The sequence below is a fragment of the Xenopus tropicalis genome, chromosome 1 (genome assembly GCF_000004195.4).
Source record: "Xenopus tropicalis strain Nigerian chromosome 1, UCB_Xtro_10.0, whole genome shotgun sequence".
Taxonomy (NCBI): domain Eukaryota; kingdom Metazoa; phylum Chordata; class Amphibia; order Anura; family Pipidae; genus Xenopus; species Xenopus tropicalis.
The window spans coordinates 155,521,745-155,545,601 of record NC_030677.2 but is presented as its reverse complement, the minus strand read 5'-3'; the positions used below and the strand labels follow the sequence as shown (position 1 = coordinate 155,545,601).

Sequence of the window (23,857 nt, the reverse complement as noted above, 5' to 3'; positions counted from 1 at the left end):
TGCTTGAACGCTCTGATAACTCTGTTTGGTTAATGACAATCCTTATGGCCCTGTTGGTATTTCATACTTCAGTAATTACTTCCCATGAAGAAATAGCTTAAATTGTTGATAGTTTACTAATTAGAAAACATTCTTTGCTAATTGAAGAACAAATGAAACTTCCTTTTTACTTAACTGAAGCTTCTCCAAAAGAACAAGGTTTACTCTTGAAAGGTTTCTGGCCTATAGCAATATCTGAAGACTGTAAACTCTACAGAGCAGAGGTCTCCCCCCTCCTGTGTCTCTTAACACTTACTCACTTAATCTCTAACAGTCTATACTTATTGTACTATTAACCCCCCCCCTCCCAATACTGTACTAAAAACATTGTAAAATGTACAGGGTTTTGTATACAAGTTGCACTATACAAAGATGGAGAGTGGCCAGTTGTAAAGTGAATCCAATGATTGTCTACTGAACTACACTGTTTTAAATCATTGTGAAACAGGCAATTTAAAAATAAAATAAATTTTTGGATCACATGATTAAAGGAGAGCAAAACCCTATAAAAAAAAAACACAATACAGTTGGAAATGCTTTATCTTACATACTGGAGTTACTGTACTTCTGAAGCAGCTTTGTACTACAATTTTGTATTTTAAATACACACAGTATTTTTTGAGGTCATCCCAAAGACATAACAGACAGCAGCCCAGAGTACATGTTATGAATAGAAGGAGTGTGGTGAGATACTGGGGGCACAGACTTCACTCCTTTTGGGCTGTGGATGCCTTGGGGCTGATTCTGAAGCCCACAGCATTTCTAGACTAATTCTTTGTTGACCTTTTGTTCTCATTTAAAGGTTGGATATGGTCAGCTTAACATATACCATCAACTGGGTTGGCTTATTTGTAATTATTAGGGATGCACCGAATTCAGGATTCGGTCAAATTGAGATTATTTAGCAGGATTTAGATCTGGCTGAATCAAAGTACCTGGCTGAACTGAATCCAAATCCTTTTGGTCATGTGAACACGATAGTAAAACCCTTCAGGAGCCTAATTTGGGGGGGGGGAAGGTCAATCAAACCCTAAAATAGTGGATTTTTGTGCATCCCTAGTAATTATTTAAGATGTATTTTATAGGCCCCTAGACAAATATATGGAATCTAAAGGTTAAAAGCCTTGCAGCAGGCAATGGCCGCCATTACAAACTTTGGGGCCCACCAATGAACACAAAAGCACAGTACCAACACTACACAATTGATCCACTAGTATGTAGGTAGATTTAGCTAGGACAAAAGGTTCCGTATTTTTTTTAAAAAAGATATTTACATGAATGGTGCTGGAAGAGAAACACATCTTAATTTGCATTGCTCTAGCTGAAGCAAAAAAAATAAACAACAACAGCACAAGGAAAGTCTTACTTGTAGAAGTTAAAATGAGAGCGTGAAGGAAACCAGAGAGATGCCACATGGACCCTCCAGCCTGGAGGCTATTAAGAGAAGATTTATGAGAAACAGCACCTTCCCTCTGAGTATGCAGACCCATTAGCAAAACAAGTTAGCAAAAACATGAAAAACTAAGGGGCATAATTACTATAGTGTGTAAGCCAACATCACCAGTGATGTTGCCAATAGGAACCACTAAACAGATTTTAACATACAAGTTAAAAACAAAAGCAAAGATCTGATTACCACTACCCACAATAAATGGTTTGCAGTAAATCTGCTGAAGCTTTTTTCTCCTACTTTTTGGATTTTTGCAGTTGTATTTGGTTGCAGCACAGAGCAACAACTAGGAGCTAAAGCTTTTTTCGTAAGTACTTTATACAAAGTTCTCCAATCATTTTTTATTTTTGAAAGATCTGATTAGTTGCTATGGGAAACATCACCTGTGATGTTGGCTTACACACGTGACAATCAGAAAGAGGGACATGCATTATGCAGTTACATTTTGACCATGACCACCCTTTAGCCACACCCCCAAAATACCATGACCATAAAAAAAAACAAAAAACCAAAAGCATTAAAAACCCCAGAGACATGCCATTCAGATCACAGCAGAAATGAATAGATTGAAAGCATTACCTCACCTACAGTTGCACAAGCTGAATACCAATAAACTCATTCTTATTTCCCAGTCATTATATGCTGCTCCTATCTCTCTGTCTCCCTATGCGTAGCTGAAACTCCTTAATTTTATTTATTTATTTTTTTAAACGACTCGCTTTTTGCCAACGAGATTGGCAAGTTGCATTGATCAGTAAGTTGACAGTGACAGCGGGCAAGGGGTAGAACCAGAGGGGGCTGCATTGATAGTGCAAGTGTGTGCAATGGTGCTCTCTGCACTAGAAGATCTTAATTTCTGGTTTAATAGCTGGAATTTCAGATCTTAAACTTACCGCCCCTGGTAATCTGCAAGGAGCTGCCACCGGAAGTGGGGTTGTCAATTGCCTGCATACACATAGCTCCCCAATGTCCCGATTTTTGCGGGACAGTCCCTCTTTTGACAGCTTAACCCACAGTCCCTGATTCTTGCTGAAAAGTCCCTCATTTCCCTTTGATCTCCTGCACTGAATGGTAAAAAATATACAAATGTACTTTAAAAAGTAGCTTTTAGCAGAGAGCCCAGAAATCATAATGAGCTTCACTTACATTGTTTCTCACATTTAATTAAATAAAAGTGGGCATTTGGCAGAGCCCAGAGAAACTTAACAAGCCACACCTGCACTGAGATACAATTGTAACTAATAAGCTAAACTGGTCTCTTGAGAGAATTGAGACTTGCACCTTAGGCTGATGCCACACCAGGCGTAGGGCTTCAGCCCTACGCCTGCTACTTGTGCCTGCACCTGAATGAATGGAATACGCTCGGGTGCAGGCACATGTAGCCGATATACGCATGAAAACGCGAGACTTTGCATTCTCACGTGTTTTCGTGCATATATCGGCTACATGTGCCTGCACCCGAGCGTATCCCATTAATTCGGGTGCAGGCACAAGTAGCAGGCGTAGGGCTCATTTTTCGGCAAGCGTTTTTCCGCTTGCCGAAAAAATCAGCCCTACGCCTGGTGTGGCATCAGCCTTAAAGGGCAATTTCAGCCTTTTTAACCAAACTGTAATAACACATAAAACAAGACCCCCAAAACCCCCAGAAATGTGTTCAAACCAAATTTAGTCAAATGGGAGTATTTAGAGGGTGTGGTAGCAAAAATGGGCCTGGTCAAAAAAAATTGCCAAGCTGAGCATGGCATTTCTTTTTGTCCCCCTTTCCATTTTCAAAATGTTGGGAGGTATGCATACATCAGTATTAGAGGTAAAACAATCCTATGGGGTTTATTTTTTTATCCAAATTATGAATAAAACACTTATTTGGGAAAACCCAAGGTTCCATGCATTCTGTAGAACAGATTGTATAGCTGCAATATTTTTTATATCTTCTTATTAACTATTCAGAACTGCAATCTTTTATAAATATGGTCAGTAAGATTATGACAATTTTTGCTGTAGTTGAACCATTTGCAGCCATTTGGAACTTTGCTCTGGGATAAAAACCACTTGGAGGAGAGTTGTTATAACTGGGCAGGAGTGGGCCAAGCCGACTGGGTGCCCTAGACCAGGGGTCCCCAACCACCGGGCCGGGGACCGGTGCCGGGCCGTAGGCTGTGCTGAACTGGGCCACCTCTGCTCCCAATTACCTGTGATCCCAACTCCATGACTTCTTCTGATCGCGAAAAATCAAAAGTATTAAAGCTCCATACTAAGCATCAGGGGATATCACCACTTAGGTGGGAGTAAGAAGAGCAAGGGGGCTGGGCGCATCTAGTTGCAAGGAAACAAGCTCAGGTCTCCCACTGATTTTGTATTATGATGAGCTGTATTATACCCACCACCCCTGGTCCTTGGAAAAATTGCCTTGCTTGAAACCGGTCCGTGGTACAAAAAAGGTTGGAGAACATTGCCCTAGGCAACCCGGACAGCCACCTGGCCCCTGCACCCTAACCCCTGCATGCTGCACTGGGGGGGCAAGTAAACTGCACTAGACAAGCGGTGGGGGAAGGAGAGCATTTAACCCCCCCCCCCCCATTTTTTTTTACCCCTAGTTCTGGCCCTGTAAATGGGACATACTTGACCAGAGTTTAATTCACAGAACCAAAATGATCAGCAGCTTTCAATATATTTATTGATGACTCTGTAGATGGTATATAGGTAAATGTATAGAAATGCCTGTATTGGTAGATGACACATAACTTTAATTTGTGGGACCACATCTTGATGTGTGCTGACTCCAGAAAGACATTATGGCAGAGAGGCATAGCATTGTATATTTTGTTTTAATGTGGATAATCATAAAACAACAAAGAAGGGAATTATAGTTTCAATTCAAGTCATCTTTGTCCCCTTAATCTACCCTGAAGTCTACTGAAGTCATTATACCTCCTCTGCCAATGCCACCTTCAAACTCAACTCCACAACTTTTCTGTATCAGTTTATGACAAATGCCTTCCAATAATTACCTTGCCCCTTGCTGCCATCTCCATTTCCACTTCCCGTGTTCCTTCTCTGGCAATTCAATGAATACCCTCTTCACATGATCTCCTCCACCATTTCAAATCATTCCTTTTACCATCACCTCTCCATCAAACCAAGGCATCCATCCCCTAATCCATCCCTTTACTAACCCCATTAAGGCTCCATTTTCACTATCCTCTTTTTACTATGCAACTGGGATACTATTAAAATGTGTTGATTTTACTTTAGCACTCATACTGTAATCACAACTCTGCCCCCTTTAATAAGGAATTTGTTTCTTGGGCATTATATTTTCACCACAGTCCAGAGGCTATGTGAGAATGTTGGCCAAGTGTACTTCTAACTACATATTTACAGCAATTTCTATCTCCAGCAGATACTTTGACAAACAATCTGTAGAAACCAATACAGCTCTTATTAATAGGGTAACATTAGGATGTTATCAGTTGGACTGACCAGCTGTAATCAGACCTGGATTTATAGTCTGGGCACCCCTAGGCCACCTTACTTTACACTCCTCCCCCACCCCCCGTGCAAGCACAGTAGTACCTTTCCTCATGTCCTCCCCACTGCCCCTTGTCGCACGTGCTCCTCATCATCTAGACCTGGAGAACTGAGGACTTGGTACACAGGAGAGTTAAACAAATCTCCTGCTCGCCTATTTTCCCAGTGCTCCAGAAAACACAAATGCAGCTGGGCAGCATGCCGCCTTATACCCGGGCCTTTGTGGCCTTGCCACAAATCTGGGCCTGGCTGTAATACACCCAGACAAAGGCTTAGAGGTGCTAGTGATTAAACCAAACCAGAAATGTTAATGTTGAATATGTATTTATGCCTAATATTCACAAAGTCTGTTTTTTTTTTTTTTTTTTTGCAAATTTGACACCATATCTACTGTAGAAAGCATGGTCCTCTACGTGACCCACAGTAAACACAGGGGCTGGCAGGCACAGATCCCTCAAGAACTCACTTTTGCATTGCAGAGTTATGCACCCCAGGTGGGACCAGCCCACCTTTCAAATGGACAGGAAATGTCTGAAAACAATGTATAGTTTTCTGACCACTGCAATTGTTAGCATAAGGGCAAAGGAACACTAAGCTGATTCACCGTTTTCCTCCAAAAGGTATCTTATATAGACACAGAGGAAAGCGGATTCGATCTTATGCGCACACACCCATAGCTCCATTGACAGGCTCAACGTTGGTCTGTGCAAAGCTATTCAGAGTGGATATTGGAGCAAAAATGTACACATTCGTGGTTTCATGCTGATATGCACTCTGTGTATGCATGTTGTCATTCAACAAAATTTTCAACTTTTATATACCTTTAATTACTTAATAAAAGCCACATAACAAGGCAACAAGTTATACAATGAAAATCTTAGCTTGCAGAAGTATCCACTATAGCTATATGTCCCTCTTAATGTTTGGGCAACTCCCATGGCTGGCAAAAAGTTTTCACCCAGTAGTGTAGTGTAAGCACATTTATTGGGCCAGCACACACTCACAAACATCCATAGGGGACACAGAGTTTCAGGGGACAAGGGTATGAACTTCAATGTCATAATGCGGATTGTACTACTTACAATATAATGTCTTAAGGGTTTTAGTTGTCTTTTCAACATTATTAACACTACAAATTTCTAGTAAACCATAGTACCTGTATTTATGTTGTGCAAAATGACTTTTGACTAATTTAATAGTAGCAGCTCTTTCCAACAAGTCTTTGTTGCGATGTCTAACTGAGGATGAAAGGGTTACAGGTAAGAATTCCCTAGATTGCAGTGTTCAGTATAATAGCAGGCTCCACAACTAATAGAATTTGAAAGAGATCAAGCACAGCTTTGGCATCTTGGATGTAGCTACTAAGGCAGTGAATGCTGTGCACTGCATGCTTTTAAGTTTCAGTAAAGGGCAGCTACACATTTCCTTTAGCCTATCTTCATCCTTCCAGCCATGCACTTTTAATTAGATTGAGCAGAGACAAAACTGCAGAATCAATGCAGCCCTGTGTCCTCAAATAACTGGACTGCATTCCAAAGGGGGGTGCACGTCACTGAATAAGGTAGGCGTGAAATTGATTAAGAGCAGAAGCCATTGGCAAGCAGAAGGCAGGCCCAGCACAGTGCAGCTACTCACTAGAAATGCCCTGCACGGATATAATAACATCTTTTCACACAATTTACTTTTAATGCAAGCACAAAGAGCAGCATCCTCCATTCTTTACATTTTGGCTAAGGCATTGAAGGGAGAGGTTTTTCATGTTTCTTCTGGACCAGTGGCCATCCAGATGTTACCTGCACTGTTGTCAGACTACAACCCCATCAGTTTTAGCTCTCCCTTGTACTTATATACAGTGGTGTGAAAAACTATTTGCCTGATTTCTTATTCTTTTGCATGTTTGTCACACAAAATGTTTCTGATCATCAAACACATTTAACTATTAGTCAAAGATAACACAAGTAAACACAAAATGCAGTTTTTAAATGAGGGTTTTTATTATTTAGGGAGAAAAAAATTCCAAACCTACATGGCCCTGTGTGAAAAAGTAATTGCCCCCTGAACCTAATAACTGGTTGGGCCACCCTTAGCAGCAATAACTGCAATCAAGCGTTTGCGATAACTTGCAACAAGTCTTTTACAGCGCTCTGGAGGAATTTTGGCCCACTCATCTTTGCAGAATTGTTGTAATTCAGCTTTATTTGAGGGTTTTCTAGCATGAACCGCCTTTTTAAGGTCATGCCACAACATCTCAATAGGATTCAGGTCAGGACTTTGACTAGGCCACTCCAAAGTCTTCATTTTGTTTTTCTTCAGCCATTCAGAGGTGGATTTGCTGGTGTGTTTTGGGTCATTGTCCTGCTGCAGCACCCAAGATCTCTTCAGCTTGAGTTGACGAACAGATGGCCGGATATTCTCCTTCAGGATTTTTTGGTAGACAGTAGAATTCATGGTTCCATCTATCACAGCAAGCCTTCCAGGTCCTGAAGCAGCAAAACAACCCCAGACCATCACACTACCGCCACCATATTTTACTGTTGGTATGATGTTCTTTTTCTGAAATGCTGTGTTACTTTTACGCCAGATGTAACAGGACACGCACCTTCCAAAAAGTTCAACTTTTGTCTCGTCGGTCCACAAGGTATTTTCTCAAAAGTCTTGGCAATCATTGAGATGTTTTTTAGCAAAATTGAGATGAGCCATAATGTTCTTTTTGCTTAAAAGTGGTTTGCGCCTTGGAAATCTGCCATGCAGGCCGTTTTTGCCCAGTCTCTTTCTTATGGTGGAGTCGTGAACACTGACCTTAATTGAGTCAAGTGAGGCCTGCAGTTCTTTAGATGTTGTCCTGGGGTCTTTTGTGGCCTCTCGGATGAGTTGTCTCTGCGCTCTTGGGGTAATTTTGGTCGGCCGGCCACTCCTGTGAAGGTTCACCACTGTTCCATGTTTTTGCCATTTGTGGATAATGGCTCTCAACTGTGGTTCGCTGGAGTCCCAAAGCTTTAGAAATGGCTTTATAACCAGACTGATAGATCTCAATTACTTTTGTTCTCATTTGTTCCTGAATTTCTTTGGATCTTGGCATGATGTCTAGCTTTTGAGGTGCTTTTGGTCTACTTCTCTGTGTCAGGTAGCTCCTATTTAAGTGATTTCTTGATTGAAACAGGTGTGGCAGTAATCAGGCCTGGGAGTGACTACAGAAATTGATATTGAAATTGAAAATTGAAATTGATAAACCACAGTTAAGTTATTTTTTAACAAGGGGGGCAATCACTTTTTCACACAGGGCCATGTAGATTTGGAGTTTTTTTTCTCCCTTAATAACGTAAACCTTCATTTAAAAACTGCATTTTGTGTTCAATTATGTTATCTTTGACTAATAGTTAACGGTTTTTGATGAGCAGAAACATTTAAGTGTGACAAACATGCAAAAGAATAAGAAATCAGGAAGGGGGCAAATAGTTTTTCACACCACTGTAGATCTGCACTTGTAATTATATATGCAACCTGCTTCTAAATGTATGATCCTGCTAAAATGATGGCACCATATCAATACAGTAATTGTCTGGACTATAGTAAAGGGCAATCTAGATCTGGATATTGGGTCACTGAACCCTTTCCTGGCTGGCTGTGTCCCTGACTGGAAGTGTGCATATTCAAAAGTAAGAAGCTGTGTAGGTATTATTCAGAGTGTGTCAAGATGGTACACTCTGGTCCTTGATTTCTCCTCCACACAGGGGGAAATTCACATATCCAAGTTTAGTTTGGCTACATAAGTACATAAATCCATAGCAACAGCAGCACTGTAAGCTCTTTTTGGCAGGGCCCTCTTTACCTCTTGTTTTTGTACAACACTGCAGAATATGTTGGCACTTATAAATGTGTTAATAATAATAATACCTTCCAACAGTTGTGTAGTTCAAGGCTAAATACCACCCAGGAGGCACACTAATCAAAAAGTGAAAGTGTCACAGTGACATTTACCACTCTCTATTCTTTTGTATGACTTTCAACTGGCATATTTATCAAGAGTGAACAGTCACTTTCAACCTCTGATAATTATATTATTAAAAATCACTTAAAGTTAATAGACCAGGCTAGAATTTCCTTCATCTTTTGATAAATATGTCCCCATATCCCTAAATTTGCTGCACAGCAATCTTTTTTTAAGGGCAAGTAATTTTTCTTGGCTCCATTATCTCATCCCAGGTACAGCTGAATTATGCAAATAAAATTACTGCTCCCTAAAGACATACTTTGCAAGTCCAGCTGCTCTTGCACCCATGTGCAAACGAATGTGCAACAACAGCATGCAACTACAAAGCTGACTCTTTGATTTGGCATAAGTAAATGGCAGGTTTTGAACACAGCAGGTAGGTCACTGGGGAAAATAAGATATTTGGCAGCATGAAAGATCAAGCACAGTGTGTAAGAGCCCTAACACACACAAGAATAATGTTCTGAGAATTTAATTTCTGTTATCTATTTTCACTATGCAAAGCTGGAGCATCCACCTCACCACCTCAGAATCACACACAGCAGCAGAGAACTATTATGGGGACCTAAATCACTTTGTGGGACATTAACCTAGAAGAGAAGCCATTTAAAAAAAAAAAAAAAGCAGACCTATATTAAAACCCATAAACTAAATGGTTTTTTGTTTTAATGCATAGGAATGCAATGCTGTCTTGTGCATCTAAAAGAGAAAGTAGGCGTTTTTAGTAAAGCTCCAGCAAAACAATGGCTTTGACTGCATAGTTTGAGTTTGTGCAGAAATTATAACCATTTGTTTACCTGTATTCCATGGAAGTATACAGAGATTGTACGTCATCCGCATCAGTCCCACTCTAGTGGAATTTACACTCTAGCTTTGCCATCACATTCACGCACACAACGAACACCCAGGCATTAAAGGGAGACATACAAGCTCCTTGCAGCTAGTTCCCAGGCTGGAATACATATCAACAAACCCATGAACACAAACTACAGAATATCCCCAAACAAGATCTTTCCCCCAATATGCCCACCTGAGGTAGGCGATATCATTCTAATGCCTAGGGCAAAACGACTATTACAATAAAAGTGATAGTAGCTGTTGGAGCAAGGAGTACATCAATGAGCTGATGAAGTCCTTAGTCCAACAAGAAAACCGTGCCTGCCTGATCAACATCTGGCTGATTTTCAAAGAGATAATGGTCAGGGTGGCCCATCAGGGGGTACCCATATGCATGTAGATAAGCTGCCAAATTGGTCTGAAGTACCCAAAATGGCAACATAAATCTGCCCGTATATGGCCATCTTAAGTGTACTTTGTATGTACATAAGTCTTCCAGTGGGCATACTTATGTACAGTGTGCATGATATGCAGTTGAAATAAACTGTTCACTTAAACTCCTTTAAACGTTAAAGCAAATCATACATTTTAACTTAAAGTTAAAGTTAACTTTTAGTATGTTTTAAAATGTCCTATTCCTATCAATTTTGCAGTTGGTCTTCATTATTTATTCTTTATCGTTTTTGAGTTTATTTGTGTTCCTCTCCTACCTGTTTCCAGTTTTCAAATGGGGGTTACTAACCCCAGCAGGCAAAAACAATTGCTCAGTGAGGCTGAAATGTTATTGTTACTTTTTATTAGTTATCAACCTATTTAGTCCCTCTACTATACTTATTCTAGTCTCTTTTTCACACCACTGCATGGTTGCTAGGGAAAACAATACGATAGCAACAGATAGTTGCTGCAATACCAAACTGGAGAGGTGCTGAACAAAAAGCTAAATAACTTAAAACACAAAATGAAGATTAGCTACAGACTGCAGTCAATTTCTCCTATCACCTGCCAAAACCTATGGACTGCAGCTAATAGCTTAAATCACCTGGCTGAACCTAGAGCCTGCAGCCAATTGCTTACATCACCTGGCTGAACCTAGAGCCTGCAGCCAATTGCTTACATCACCTGGCTGAACCTAGAGCCTGCAGCCAATTGCTTACATCACCTGGCTGAACCTAGAGCCTGCCGCCAATTGCTTACATCACCTGGCTGAACCTAGAGCCTGCCGCCAATTGCTTACATCACCTGGCTGAACCTAGAGCCTGCCGCCAATTGCTTACATCACCTGGCTGAACCTAGAGCCTGCCGCCAATTGCTTACATCACCTAGCTGAACCTAGAGCCTGCAGCCAGTTGCTTACATCACTTGGCTGAACCTAGAGCCTGCCGCCAATTGCTTACATCACCTAGCTGAACCTAGAGCCTGCAGCCAATTGCTTACATCACCTGGCTGAACCTAGAGCCTGCAGCCAGTTGCTTACATCACCTGGCTGAACCTAGAGCCTGCAGCCAGTTGCTTACATCACTTGGCTGAACCTAGAGCCTGCTGCCAATTGCTTACATCACCTAGCTGAACCTAGAGCCTGCAGCCAGTTGCTTACATCACTTGGCTGAACCTAGAGCCTGCAGCCAGTTACTTATCTCACCTGAAGAAACCTACAGACTGAAGCAGCCAGCTGTTCATATCATTCTGCTCTCTCTATGAAACATTACTGAGAAGTCAAAACGACAAGTCTACAATATCATATCATATCACATGTAGCCAACTGACTAGCTTACAGATAATGTAAAATGCAGGGCAAATTTTCCCGACTACATTTATTTAATGCCATTTTAAAAGCCTGTCATGACCCCTAGAGAATACAGGAATAAAGCGAATATTACCTTGCTTTCGTTTAGCTTGGCATTCCAGAACAACAACGCTGCCACAAGGATCCATGATGCAGACACTGTCCCCATAACAGGAATCGCCGCAGCTCAAGGAGAACAGAAGAACTGTATAAGTTCAGGCGTTGAGAGCTATTAAACACGGGCTTCCCCCCAGCCTGGACCCCTCTCTCTCCCTCCGGCTCAGCCTTCTCCTCACTCCCTCCCAACATGGGTCAGTTACCTGCTACACTGGGACAACAGCTGGGGCGCCCTCTGCTGTCAACAGGTAGGGTGATCCGAACGCCTGCTATGCTTTTAACTCCTGCGATGCCTCAGCACAAATGTCTGCTTATGTCATTGTGCATCACTTTGCCAGAATACAGGAAATATCAACTAATAAAAACCCGAGTAACGCTTTCATGGAAAGGAGGAATAATGCCTAGCTGTCAGAGGATGGGCGGCATTTGTGGGGCTCATAGGGCATGCAGCAGACACGAACCATAATGAAATCCAAGTCCTGGTTAATGGTGTGTGTGAGTACTTGTTTCTTTTTGATCTGCCAGGGGCTTCGATTCCAGCCATATGTCTGACACGTCTATAACAAGAAACATATTGAAACAATTACCCTATGTAACAGAGGAAGGAGGGCTCAATGAAGAAAAAAAATGCCAGTGACCCCGACCTCAACTGACCCCTCACTCTGCCTTTGTGCTGGGATTGGCAATTTTTGTGGAAGTATTATGAAATGTGTGTTGTTTTATAAATGATAGGACACACTGTAATACATAGCTTGCATACATATAAAGAGTGGCTATAATGTTATTGCAAAACCTGTACTGCACCTTACTGTTCCCACAACATATATTTATAAGTTATACAAAAGGCAAATTGAATTTTATAGGTGGATGCCCTAAAGTAATTGTTTCACTACAACTCCCAGAATCACCTGCCAGCTCATTTGGCATGTATGTTTCAAATTACTGAGTCTTTCTGCTAATTAACTTGATCGTTGAGCTCAAAAAAGCAAGTTATATGTGGCTTTGTTCATGTTTTTCTCATAAATAACAAAGAAATTAAATTCTAGGTGTTTGTTAGTGGCTCAGGTGAGTGAGAAGGAAAGTGCCAGGCAATGTAAATGGAAATTGGGTTGATTGGGTGTTGTATACCTGCCTTCATTTATGTAGCCCCACATTGGTGCACTGTAAAATTTTACATATTTAAAGGTGAATGTTTGTTACTAAAATAATTATTTATTACTATTTGTAGGGCTACACCTTTTTAACATATTACAAAATCTGCCCTACAAATCCTTGCAGTACTAGAGATGAGTGAACATGGCAGGTTCAGTCTGAAAAACAAAAAAGTATGTTGTGTGGTAAATTTGACAGATTCGCCCATCACTAAATTTGTAACTAATACAATTGCAAGAATACATAGTTACTAGCTCACACCTTTAAACCAGAAAGATGTGTTTTTTTCAGATTACATGTTCTAAAATAATCAAGTTACACTCAGCACAAAGAGAGTCCTGCATGAAGAGAGAGAGTGCAGAGAGACAGACTGCGCACTGCATGAAGAGAGGGCGATAGTGCAGAGTAACTTTCTTATTTCATAAACAATATAGAATTACTTTTAATTATATTAAGAGAGTTCCTTATTTCCTTCAGATAAAGTTTATATTACCCTTTTATTTTGGCTTATAAACTTATGCATGGCCCTCAGTTCTGAAACAGCTGCCCAGGAATTTGATAATATGGAGATTGAACTTTAACATCCCTCCAGCCTCTCCATTCACCTCTATGCTTTAAGAGCAAAGGAATCTGGCTTAGAAGCTGCTGCAGCATGGAACAAGCATGGGTACAGAAGGAAAAGAGAAGAAAATGTCACAGGGGAGATTAAAAAGATGGAAGTAATGATATATACTAAGAGAGAATAGTGGCAATATTGAAGAAAAAGGAAAAAGAGAATGGCACATGGGATACTGGGAAAGTGACAGTTAATAGCATGTGGGAGAGGGGAAAAGAGAATGCTGGGGAATAGATGCAAGTAAACAGGACATGAAAGGCAAAATGGGAGTGGGGGCAGGGCTTATTTTTCAGCACAGCCCTTCACCTTTTGTTAGGTCAATTCAATCACATATATACTTTCTATACTGTCCTAATGAATATGGCCAAAGGTGCATAAATATATATACATACATATGACAATAGTGTGTGAAGTCATAATATAAATGTGTGAATGGAAGGTGTGCATCCCACACGTAAAAGCTCTTCCTTTTGTTCCTTACACTGTTCATGTTTGATTTGGCATCCCTTCCTTGGCTCTGGTACTGGGTATAAGGCTTTCCTTATGCTGTCTAACAGATGCTGCCTTTCTTACTTCTCTGCAGTGGGAGTGCTACGCCCTGTTCGTGTATGGAAATTTTTCCCCTCAATGAAATATTTTAGTAGAATATTATTTAAGGGCTGAACTGTGCAAGAGGCTTATCAGTCCCACAAAATCTCATCATGCAGCAATCTAAGTTTTTGCTTAATGCTACAAAATCTGATCTTTCATGCTGTACTATAAAATCTGATCAGATAGAGTTGGATGGTTCTTTTTTTTATGCATCTACATATGACAGTCAATATTTTTCAGTGAGAATGAGCAGCAAAAGTCTATTCAGCTTTATCCGCTTGGAAGAAAACACAACATGCTATAGTCCTGCAGCAGGTCGGCTATAGGGTTGCCACCTGTCTGGTTTTGACCCGGACAGCTGGTTTTTCTGAAGGGCTGCCCGAGCAAAACCTTCTGCCCGGTTTCCCAAAGTAGGAAGGACATCCAATAAAAGCTTCTTTACAGTTGTTTATATTCATTGGTTTATAGCTGAGAGCTGTTTTTTCTTTTTAATTAGCCCCGACAGGCTCAGGTGTATGGTGGGTTGGCTTAACTATGGTTTTACCCCTCCCTGCCTACAATGGCAGTGCCCCCAAGTCTTCTGGCATACAGCCTGCCATCATTTATATAACTGTGTCTGCCCTGCCTCACCAGTGACATCAGTGATGGGCAGGCTGGACATGGGTATAAACTTGGTGCCAAGAAACTTATGGTTTCAACTCCCTTGCTCTACACTTAAGTCTCGCCACTCCTAGAGGAAGTACTTATTTTTCTCTCTGTTCCCCCTTAAAGGAATACTGTCGTGGGAAAACATGTTTTTTTTTTCAGTTAATAGAGCTTCTCCAGCAGAATCCTGCATTGACATCCATTTTTCAGAAATGCAAACAGATTTTTTCTATTTAATTTTGAAATTTTACATGGGGCTAGCCTTATTCTTCATTTCCCAGGGTGCCATGTGACATGTGCTTTGATAAACTTCAGTCACACTTTACTGCTGAGCTGCAAGTTAGAGTGATATTACCCCCCTCCCAGGTGCCGATCAGCAGAACAATGGGAAGGTAGAAAGATAGCAGCTCCCAGTAGATATTAGAATAACACTCAATAGTAAGAAATCCAAGTCCAGCTTGGGACTCCTCCAGTTACATGGGAGTAGGAGAAACAATAGGTTACCTGAAAGCAGTTCTAATGTGTAGTGCTGGCTCCTTCTGAAAGCTCACACTCAGGCACGATGCACTGAGATGGTGCCTACACACCAGTATTACAGCTAAAACAAATACATTTGTTGGTTCAAGAATAAAATATTAAATGGTAGAGTGAATTATTTACTGTGTAAACAGTGTCATTTAGAAATAAAAAGTATACCATAAAATCATGACAGTATCCCTTGTATATAAATGTTATACTCGAAAGTCTTTCTTTATATATGAACTTGTCAGTTCCCTGTACTGATTTCCTACTGTATATCTAAACATTTATCTCTAATTATGCAAGGATTTTTTTAAGGCTGATGCCACACGTGGCGTAGGGCTTAAATTTTCGGCAAGCGGAAAAGCGCTTGGCGAAAATTCATCCCTACGCCTGCTACTTGTGCCTGCACCCGAATGAATGAGATACGCTCGGGTGCAGGCACATGTAGCCGATATACGCATGAAAATGCGAGACTTTGCATTCTCTCGCGTTTTCATGCGTATATCGTCTACATGTGCCTGCACCCGAGCGTATCTCATTCATTTCAGCCCTAGTGGTTCAATATTATTCTGGCTAAAGCCTCTCACCTATAGCAAGCTTGTTATTTTGAATATCATAGTGGCATAAAGGAAAACCAGACGGCAAATCTCCTTGTGTGCCAGCACCCTTAGAATTTCCCCAATCATTTCAATGCACATATGTAAGCAGATTGTTGCACAAGACTTCAAAGTTAAGTTGTTGAGCAGCCTGCAGCTGATTGTGATCATCCATGAATGCAGAGCAGATCATCAGCAAATTACATACAGATCTTCCAAGAATGGGCTGTGCTGTACCCTGAACTCTAGACCAAATTGCAAATCTATTAAAAACCATAACTGTGTCGGTTTAAAAAACACAGCATGAGAAACAGCAATCTAACTATCTTTGGCGCCATCTACAGACAAAGCAGAAATGCATATGAGACATAAATATGATATATGATATATATGATAACTTTGGAGCCATCTACAGACAAAGCAGAAATGCATATGAGACATATATATGATTATAACTATAATGAGACAGATACATGGCTGACCTTTGTGGCTTCTGGTCAATGCAGCTTTAACCCTTTTACTGCCAGCCGTTTTGGTCAAAGCAGAACTTGTATTGCCAGTTTTTGAACATTTTGCACTGTTTCACTTTATGGGCCTTTCCCCGGGGGGACTATTAGTTTACCCAGGAAAACAATATATTGTTTTTTTCAGAACAACCTAAGCTTTCAAAATATGGTAGACTTTTTGTGTAATTCCAATTCTGTAACAAGATATAGGCTTCTAAATCTCTAAAAATGCAAAAAAAAATCAAATTTTCCATAATATAAACACACATTCTATAAACAAAAATTATTTTATGCACGAATATACAACTGATTTGGAAAGTCCCATGTCTCCTGAATGTGCCACTACCAAATATATATAGTTTTATGGAGATTTCTCACTTGTATAGGTCAAAAACTCCAGCAGTACACTACCAAATTTCGAAAGCACTGCTTCAGAAAGCTGCATACTTTAGATTTCAAGGCCAAAAATTCCACTAACAGAAGGTTTATCCCAGAAAATTGAACATTTTTGGAAAGAACAGATTCTGGGGAATACAGAATAGGCACAACTGTCTGTCTACTCCAAACTATCAAGTTGCAATGCTTTCCTAAATTTATTGGTTTTTATCAAAATTTGTGATTTTTTTTTAATCTATAGTATCTTATCTCCTACAGGTCAGAAAGTAACCAAATAAAACACCCTAAACGCCAGGGGTCCACTGAACAGTTTGATGCCCAATGTGTATAGGTTTACTTATGTATGTGGCATGTAGGGGCCCCAATGTGAACATACCCCCATATGATCTATCATTTCTGTCATTTCAGCTCCTGCAAAATCAACACATTTACATCATTATATGTGGGATAAAGCTAGTAAAAAGTATGCTCACCCCAGAAAGTCATATATTTTTGGAAAGTACACATTCCCCCGAATCTAAAATGGGTACTCATGTCTTTCTACTCCAAAGTACCAAGCCGCACAGCTTTTTTAAAGTTAGCAATTTTGATGACATTTCCAAAAATCCCCTCAAAGCTTCCACTTTGCAGCATCTTATCTCCCACATAGTGTTAGGTACCAAGATAAAGCACCCTGAATTTGAACGCCAGGGGTCCACTGAACAGTTTGATGCCCAATATGTATAGGTTTACCTAGGTATGTGGCATGTAGGGGCCCCAATGGGAACAAACCCCTATATCATCTATCATTTCAGCTCCTGCAAAATCAACACATTTACATCCTTTATGTGGGATAATGCTACAAAAAAAGTACACTCACCCCAGAAAGCCATATATTTTTGGGAAGTACACATCCCCCCGAATCTATAATGGGTAAACATTTCTTTTTACTCCAAAGTACGAAGCTGTAAAGCTTTCCTAAGTTTGCAGATTTATATGAGATTTAGAAAATCGCATAAAAATGTTGCAATTTGCCGCATTTATCTCTCACAATTTCTTGATAAAGATCAGATAAAGACAAATCACCCCAAATAGGAACACCTAAGGTCTACTGAACAGTTTGATGCCCAATATGCATAGATATTCCAAAGTCTGTGGTGTATACTGACCCAAAATGAAAATAGCACATAAGGATTTCTCACCTGCCAGCTCAGCTTTTGCACACAGAGCCCCCTGTCAGTGTATTATGTGCCGAAACTTCCCCTAACTATACAGAGACCCCCACAAAACCATATATTTTTGGAAAGTACACATTCTGACAAATCCAACATTGGTAAAGAGTCCTTTCTATACCAAAGTACCAATCTGCAGAGCTTTCCTAAAGTTATTGGTTTTTATGACATTTCAGAAAATCGCCTAAAAATGTTGCAATTTGCCGCATTTATCTCACACAATTTCTTGCGTACAAAGGCAAATCACCACAAATAGGAACACCTAAGGTCTACTGAACAGTTTGATGCCCAATATGCATAGATATACCAAAGTCTGCGGTAAGTACTGACCCCAAAATGAAAATAGCGCATATGGATTTCTCGCCTGCCAACTCAGCTTTTGCACACAGAGCCCCCTGTCAGTGTATTATGTGCCATAACTCCCCCTAACTATACAGAGACCCCCAGAAAACCATATATTTTTGGAAAGTACACATTCTGATGAATTCAAAAAAGGTAAAGTTATTATTGTACACCAAAGTTACACCTGGCAAAGCTACGCTAAAAACAGATCAGGAATACTTATACAGGGATAAAATGCGATAAAACCACAAAAATTGTGCAAATCAGTCAAACAACAAAATAAGTCACATGACAGTGTAATTAGTGGTCAGAATATCTGATCCAATAGTCACGCTGTCAAAATAAACAGTCTTTAGGTAAACGAAACTAAAAACAAGTGTTTGTGTATACATGTGTGTACATGTGTAAAAGTTGTGTGACAGTGTGTAAGTGTGTATATGAGTGTAAATAAGTGTATAAAAGTGTGAAAAATGAAAAAAAAAAAACTGCTAAATTGTGTGCTGTAAGTATGTGTAAATGTATTTAAGTGTGTATAAATGTATGTAAGTGTGTGTAAGTGCAAAAAAAAAAAAAAACACCTTCCCTTCCTGAAGCACCCGATCGCCTCTGTCCTCCATGCTGCAGTGGGTGGCGGCATTGGGGGGAAGCAGGAAGCAACAGACGCGATGCGATCGCATCTGCTGCTTCCAGGAGGGTCCTGCGACGATCACGTCGCAGGACCCACATGACAGCCCCCCTGGCTTGTTGCCCAGGGGGGCTGTCATCTCTAGAAACTCTCTGCACATGCCGCCGCTGCAGAGAGAAGCCTTGAAATGCCAACGACGTATGGGACACGTTGTTGGCATTTAAGCCCTTTTACTGCCACGACGTATCCCATACGTCGTTGGCAGTAAAAAGGTTAATGGACACCACATAAAGGAGGATGCAAAACAGAAATCTTCTTTCTGTATAAACTCTGGCGCAGTACACAATAATTGTCTGGAAACCTTTTATCCAGAAAGCTCCAAATTATGGAAAGGTCATGTCCTGTAGACTCCATTTTGAGCAAATTATTATTTTTTTTTAATTATTTCCTTTTTCTCTGTAATAATAAAACAGTACCATGTACCTGATTCCTAAGATATATTTAATCCTTACTGGAGGCAAAACAATCCTATTGTGTTAATTTAATGTTTTAAATGATTTTTAAGTAGAATTAAGGTATGGAGATCCAAATTACAGAAATCCCCAGGTCCTGAGCATTCTGCATAACAGGTCCCATTCCTGTACTTAAAAAACACTATCAAAATGGGGCCAACAATAAGATCATATAGTGAGTCTGGGAAGAGAGTTGGCAGGTTTTGTTGGCACATGCATGGCCAGTTGCACGTAGCATATGGGCTGATTTTGATCATTGGCCAAACATTTATTTTGTGTGCAGCATTGTCCAGCAATTAGGCATCTGTTGCTTGACAGGACAAGACCATTTATAGGGATTCCCATTCCCTTTGAATGGAGGGCAGTTTTGCACTTTTTGCACCCATTCCACAGAGTTTCAAACTGCTTAGTTGAGAAAACATAGTGGAACTGTTCAGTGTAAAAATACAACTGGGTAAATAGATGGGCTGTGGAAAATGTTTAATATAGTTAGCCAAAATTGTAATCTATAAAGGCTGGAATGAACAGATAAACATAATAGCTAGAACACATCTTCCTCCTTTACATGTCTCTAACCTGTACCTCTCTAACCTGTTACTGGTCAGTAACTAGAAGGTGGGCTATATGGGACATAACTGTTCAGTTTGCTTTTGAATATAACCTGGTGCTCACAAACTAACTGAACAGTTATGTCCCATGTGGCCTCCCTTCTAGTTACTGACTAAGAGATAATAGAGATACAAAGAAGGAAGTTGTATTCTGGCTATTATGTTAGACATCCGTTTGCACAACCAATCTATTTACCCAGCTTTATTATAACACTGTTCCTTTAAAATTGCCTTCTGTCATTACCATTTAACGAATGAATACTTAACCAACAGATAGTTTACATGATGTAAAGTGACTTATTAAAGAATCTTGCCAAACTGGAATATATATATATACAGTATATGAGTAAATATTGGTCTTTTACATCCTTTCCCTTGAGCCAGCATTTTTGTGATCTCTGTGTGCTCAGAGATCACATGACCAAAAATAATGCAGCTCTAACAGAAAGAAGTATGGAAGCAAAAGACAGAACTTTGTCCATTAATTGGTTGATGTGGTGTAGCAGGTTTGTGTGCCTTGGCTTGTTTGTGTGCACTGTGAATCCTATGATCCTCAAAATGGCAGTTTTCTATTTAGGAGTACCCAATGGCACATACTACTAAAAAAGTATATTTTTATAAAAATTGTTTATTTAGATGAATAAGGATTACATTTTACAGCTTGTTTATGCAATACTGTTTTATAGAGACCTACATTGTTTGGGGGGTGTATATTACTTTAAAAAAAACTGGTTCACTCTACCTTTCATTCTTTGATGTGCATGCTGTTCCAAATGATCTTATATGGTCTTCAAGAACAAAACTCACTAGGCTGCATAAAGTTCACCAAAGAAGTAGTGAGATATGCCTCTGGGATCCCCAGTCCAAAGACAGTATCTGAGGGTGCATCTGAGGGAACACAGTAACTTGCCCACTTTACTGTAATGGTCATTTTACTTATAATGGTCATTTCATTTTAATCTGCCTTCATTTCTTTGCACCAGTAATATTATAACTTTTTTTTTTGTCCTGAACACAGCAATACAAATATAGAATATCTTATCCTTAAGCCAAATACTGCAAATAGCTAAACATTTTGGGAAGATCATTCCAATAGTGTCCATCTCAAGCAAATTTTTTTTATGATTTTATAACAAAACAGTACCTTGTAGTTACTCCTAACTAAGCTGCAAGAATCCTAATTTTCCAAAATCAGTGGTTATCAGACTACTGCACAGAACTTTTACCAGTGCAGGGCAACAGTAAATTATATTTTAATTACTTGCTATTTAAATCACTGTCATTTTTTAGTGTTACCGTTCCTTTAAATTTCTTTATACTAAAAATGATTCTGTTATTCTTCTTAGGATTTCCCAGCACATGGATGACATCACTCACTCTCCAAAATAAACATTCATGATTCATCAAAAATAATAAACCTAAGCTACACCAAGTGCTTTAACAGATCTCTTAGCTCTGAGATGACCTATCACTAATGCACTTTATAATAAGAATTTGCAGCTCAGTATGGTTAGGATACTGAGTATAGTCCTTTACAAAACATTAATGCAGAAAAAGTGGGGAATGATACGCAGTAAAGACCCAGTATTATTTTACTTAATTTAGAGCTAAGCTAGTAACTGAAAAACAAACTTTTATATTTCTGTCATTTATTATGAAATGGTGGCCTATAAATACTCTTTTCACACCAAAACAAGGAGACATGTATATTTTTCTTTTGAATTTTCTGACAGTACCTTATCTGCATAGCATCCATGGAAAAAAATGGATCAATACAATCGATTCATTTTTGATGGCTTTCTGGACTTTTCTGTGCATTTATAAATATATAAAATCAAATGTGTGTATGTAGCCTAAATTATAGTGAAAGATCTCATGAGTCCTGGATTTTTCCATGCCTGGAGGTTAAAGAAGAAATTATGGTTCTGGTAAGAAATATCAGTGCCGGGCCAAGTGGTACTTGCGCCCAAGGCAAATACCTCTTGTCCCAGCTTCCACCCACCTGACAGCACCACTGCAGTGCAACACAACAGTGGCAACATCCATTTCCCACCCTTCACAGCACAGCAACAGTGGCAATGGCAACCTCCCTCCCCAACCCTACCACTGCAGACTGCAATGTCTAGCTGTTTCTAAACTGAGAGCATGCTTGGGTGGGTGAGAACAGGGCAAATACATTGTATATTTTCCCTCACTGTGCCCCACCACAGTTAAGCACAGTTAAGCTACCTTCTCTGCCTACCCCTTGTTCCAGCCCTGAGGAAGTTATATATATCAACGGTGTAGGGTATCCAATACTAAATAAACCTGGATTGAACCCCAAAAAATAACAAGCAATTGAGTGATTGGTTTTAAGTTGTTAACTTGAAATGTGGTGAGGAACCCCGCTCTTTTTCATTTCCAAATAACAATCCCACTAAATCTAATTCCTTTTAGTTGTCGATAACCTTGTTCTTTGGTTCTTGTTTGAAGAACTGTCCATTAGTGCAATCACAATACAAACATTTCTTCCTTTAGCAGTAAAATATTCAGTTGTTTAGGCCCATGGGACTCCCACAAGCTCTTGTGTTCTAGCAACCTCTAATGGTGGCCATATGTGACAACGACCATTAGTTGCAGGAAAGATCATTTGTCCACTCCACTAACATTAATGGCTTATTCATCAATTTTCAAGTTTGTGAATTCGAGTTTGCTTTTCTAAATCAAATAAACTTGCATATTGAATGGTCAATAATTTATTAATAAAGAAAACTAGTTTGAATAAAAAAACTTGAATATCTCAAGCTCTAAAAACTCGAGAAATTGGAGTTTGAGAATATGGCTTGACTTTGTGTATGACAACTCCCATTGACTTCTATGGAAAATCGCAAGATTTAAAACGCCAAATTTTTACATTCAAGTTTTTGGGTTTTTTGCACAAAAAAACTAGAATCGAGAAAAAAATCAAACTGACTGTTGATCTGAATTGTCAGATAGCAGGTAGAAACAACATTATTTTAAGCACTATCTGATGATTCAGCATTAATGTTTGCCGATGTTGAGGTTCCTCCAAAAGTACCTCATCAAAATTTTCCGTCCTAACCAATCAACGAAATGACCGATATATAAGGGTTTTGCTGATATTTGTTGCCTACACGCACTGATTATTGTACTTTTTTCATATAATATCTGTGTGTGTAACCACCTTAAAGGAGGAGAGGTGAAAGCTTTATTTTCTATGTAAATACAGCCATAAGCACTCACAGAAACACTGGACTGAGTACTCTATCAAAAGAAACACAGGATTTCTTGTCTGCTTTTTTGTAAACATGTTCTTGGGTATTAGACTTCCTCTCTGAAAAATCCTTCATTCCTGGGGCCAGAGTCTGAGCAGCTCTCCTCCTCTTCCCTTCCTTAGGAATGTGTAACCTGAGCTACCAACAGCTAGAGCTGCAAGCAGGAAGCTACTTAACATGGCAGCTGCTGTCTTAAACAAATGAAGGGAATGGTAAAGCTTTCTGCAGTAGAAATATAGTGTTCTAGGTGGCACAAATGTGGCGAATCTATTGGCAGTAAAATGCCAAAATGACTTTCCTTCTCCTTTAAAGTAGAAGGAAAGGCTAATAAAGAGTTGGTCTTAAGCTGCAGGCATACGTTCAGTTCTCTTAATAGTGCCCTTAAGTCTCCCCATATTTCTCCCGTTCAGATGAACAAAAGCCTCATGCAAAAAATAAAAACGCTGAGCTGTGTAAAGAAAGTTCCCATAATGCCTCGCTTCTGCACCAAGACCAAGACCCCTGTACATGCTCAG

The 23,857-nt window shown here is 39.8% G+C and overlaps 1 protein-coding gene and 1 long non-coding RNA gene across 2 annotated transcripts in view; one reads left to right on the top strand and one right to left on the bottom strand.

Moving 5' to 3' along the window:
* Positions 1 to 12,272, bottom strand: part of LOC100495295 — a 33,459-nt gene extending 21,187 nt beyond the window's left edge. The window contains exon 1 of the mRNA XM_002931903.5: positions 11,723 to 12,272. Within this exon, the coding sequence (XP_002931949.2) occupies positions 11,723 to 11,797 (75 nt within the window). The 5' untranslated portion in view covers positions 11,798 to 12,272. The remainder of the gene's footprint in view (positions 1 to 11,722) is intronic.
* On the top strand, positions 11,908 to 12,788 carry LOC105948212. Its single transcript, XR_001171618.3, has 2 exons — positions 11,908 to 11,993; positions 12,271 to 12,788. It is a non-coding gene; the product is annotated as an uncharacterized LOC105948212 (long non-coding RNA).
* The last annotated feature ends 11,069 nt before the right edge of the window (positions 12,789 to 23,857 follow it).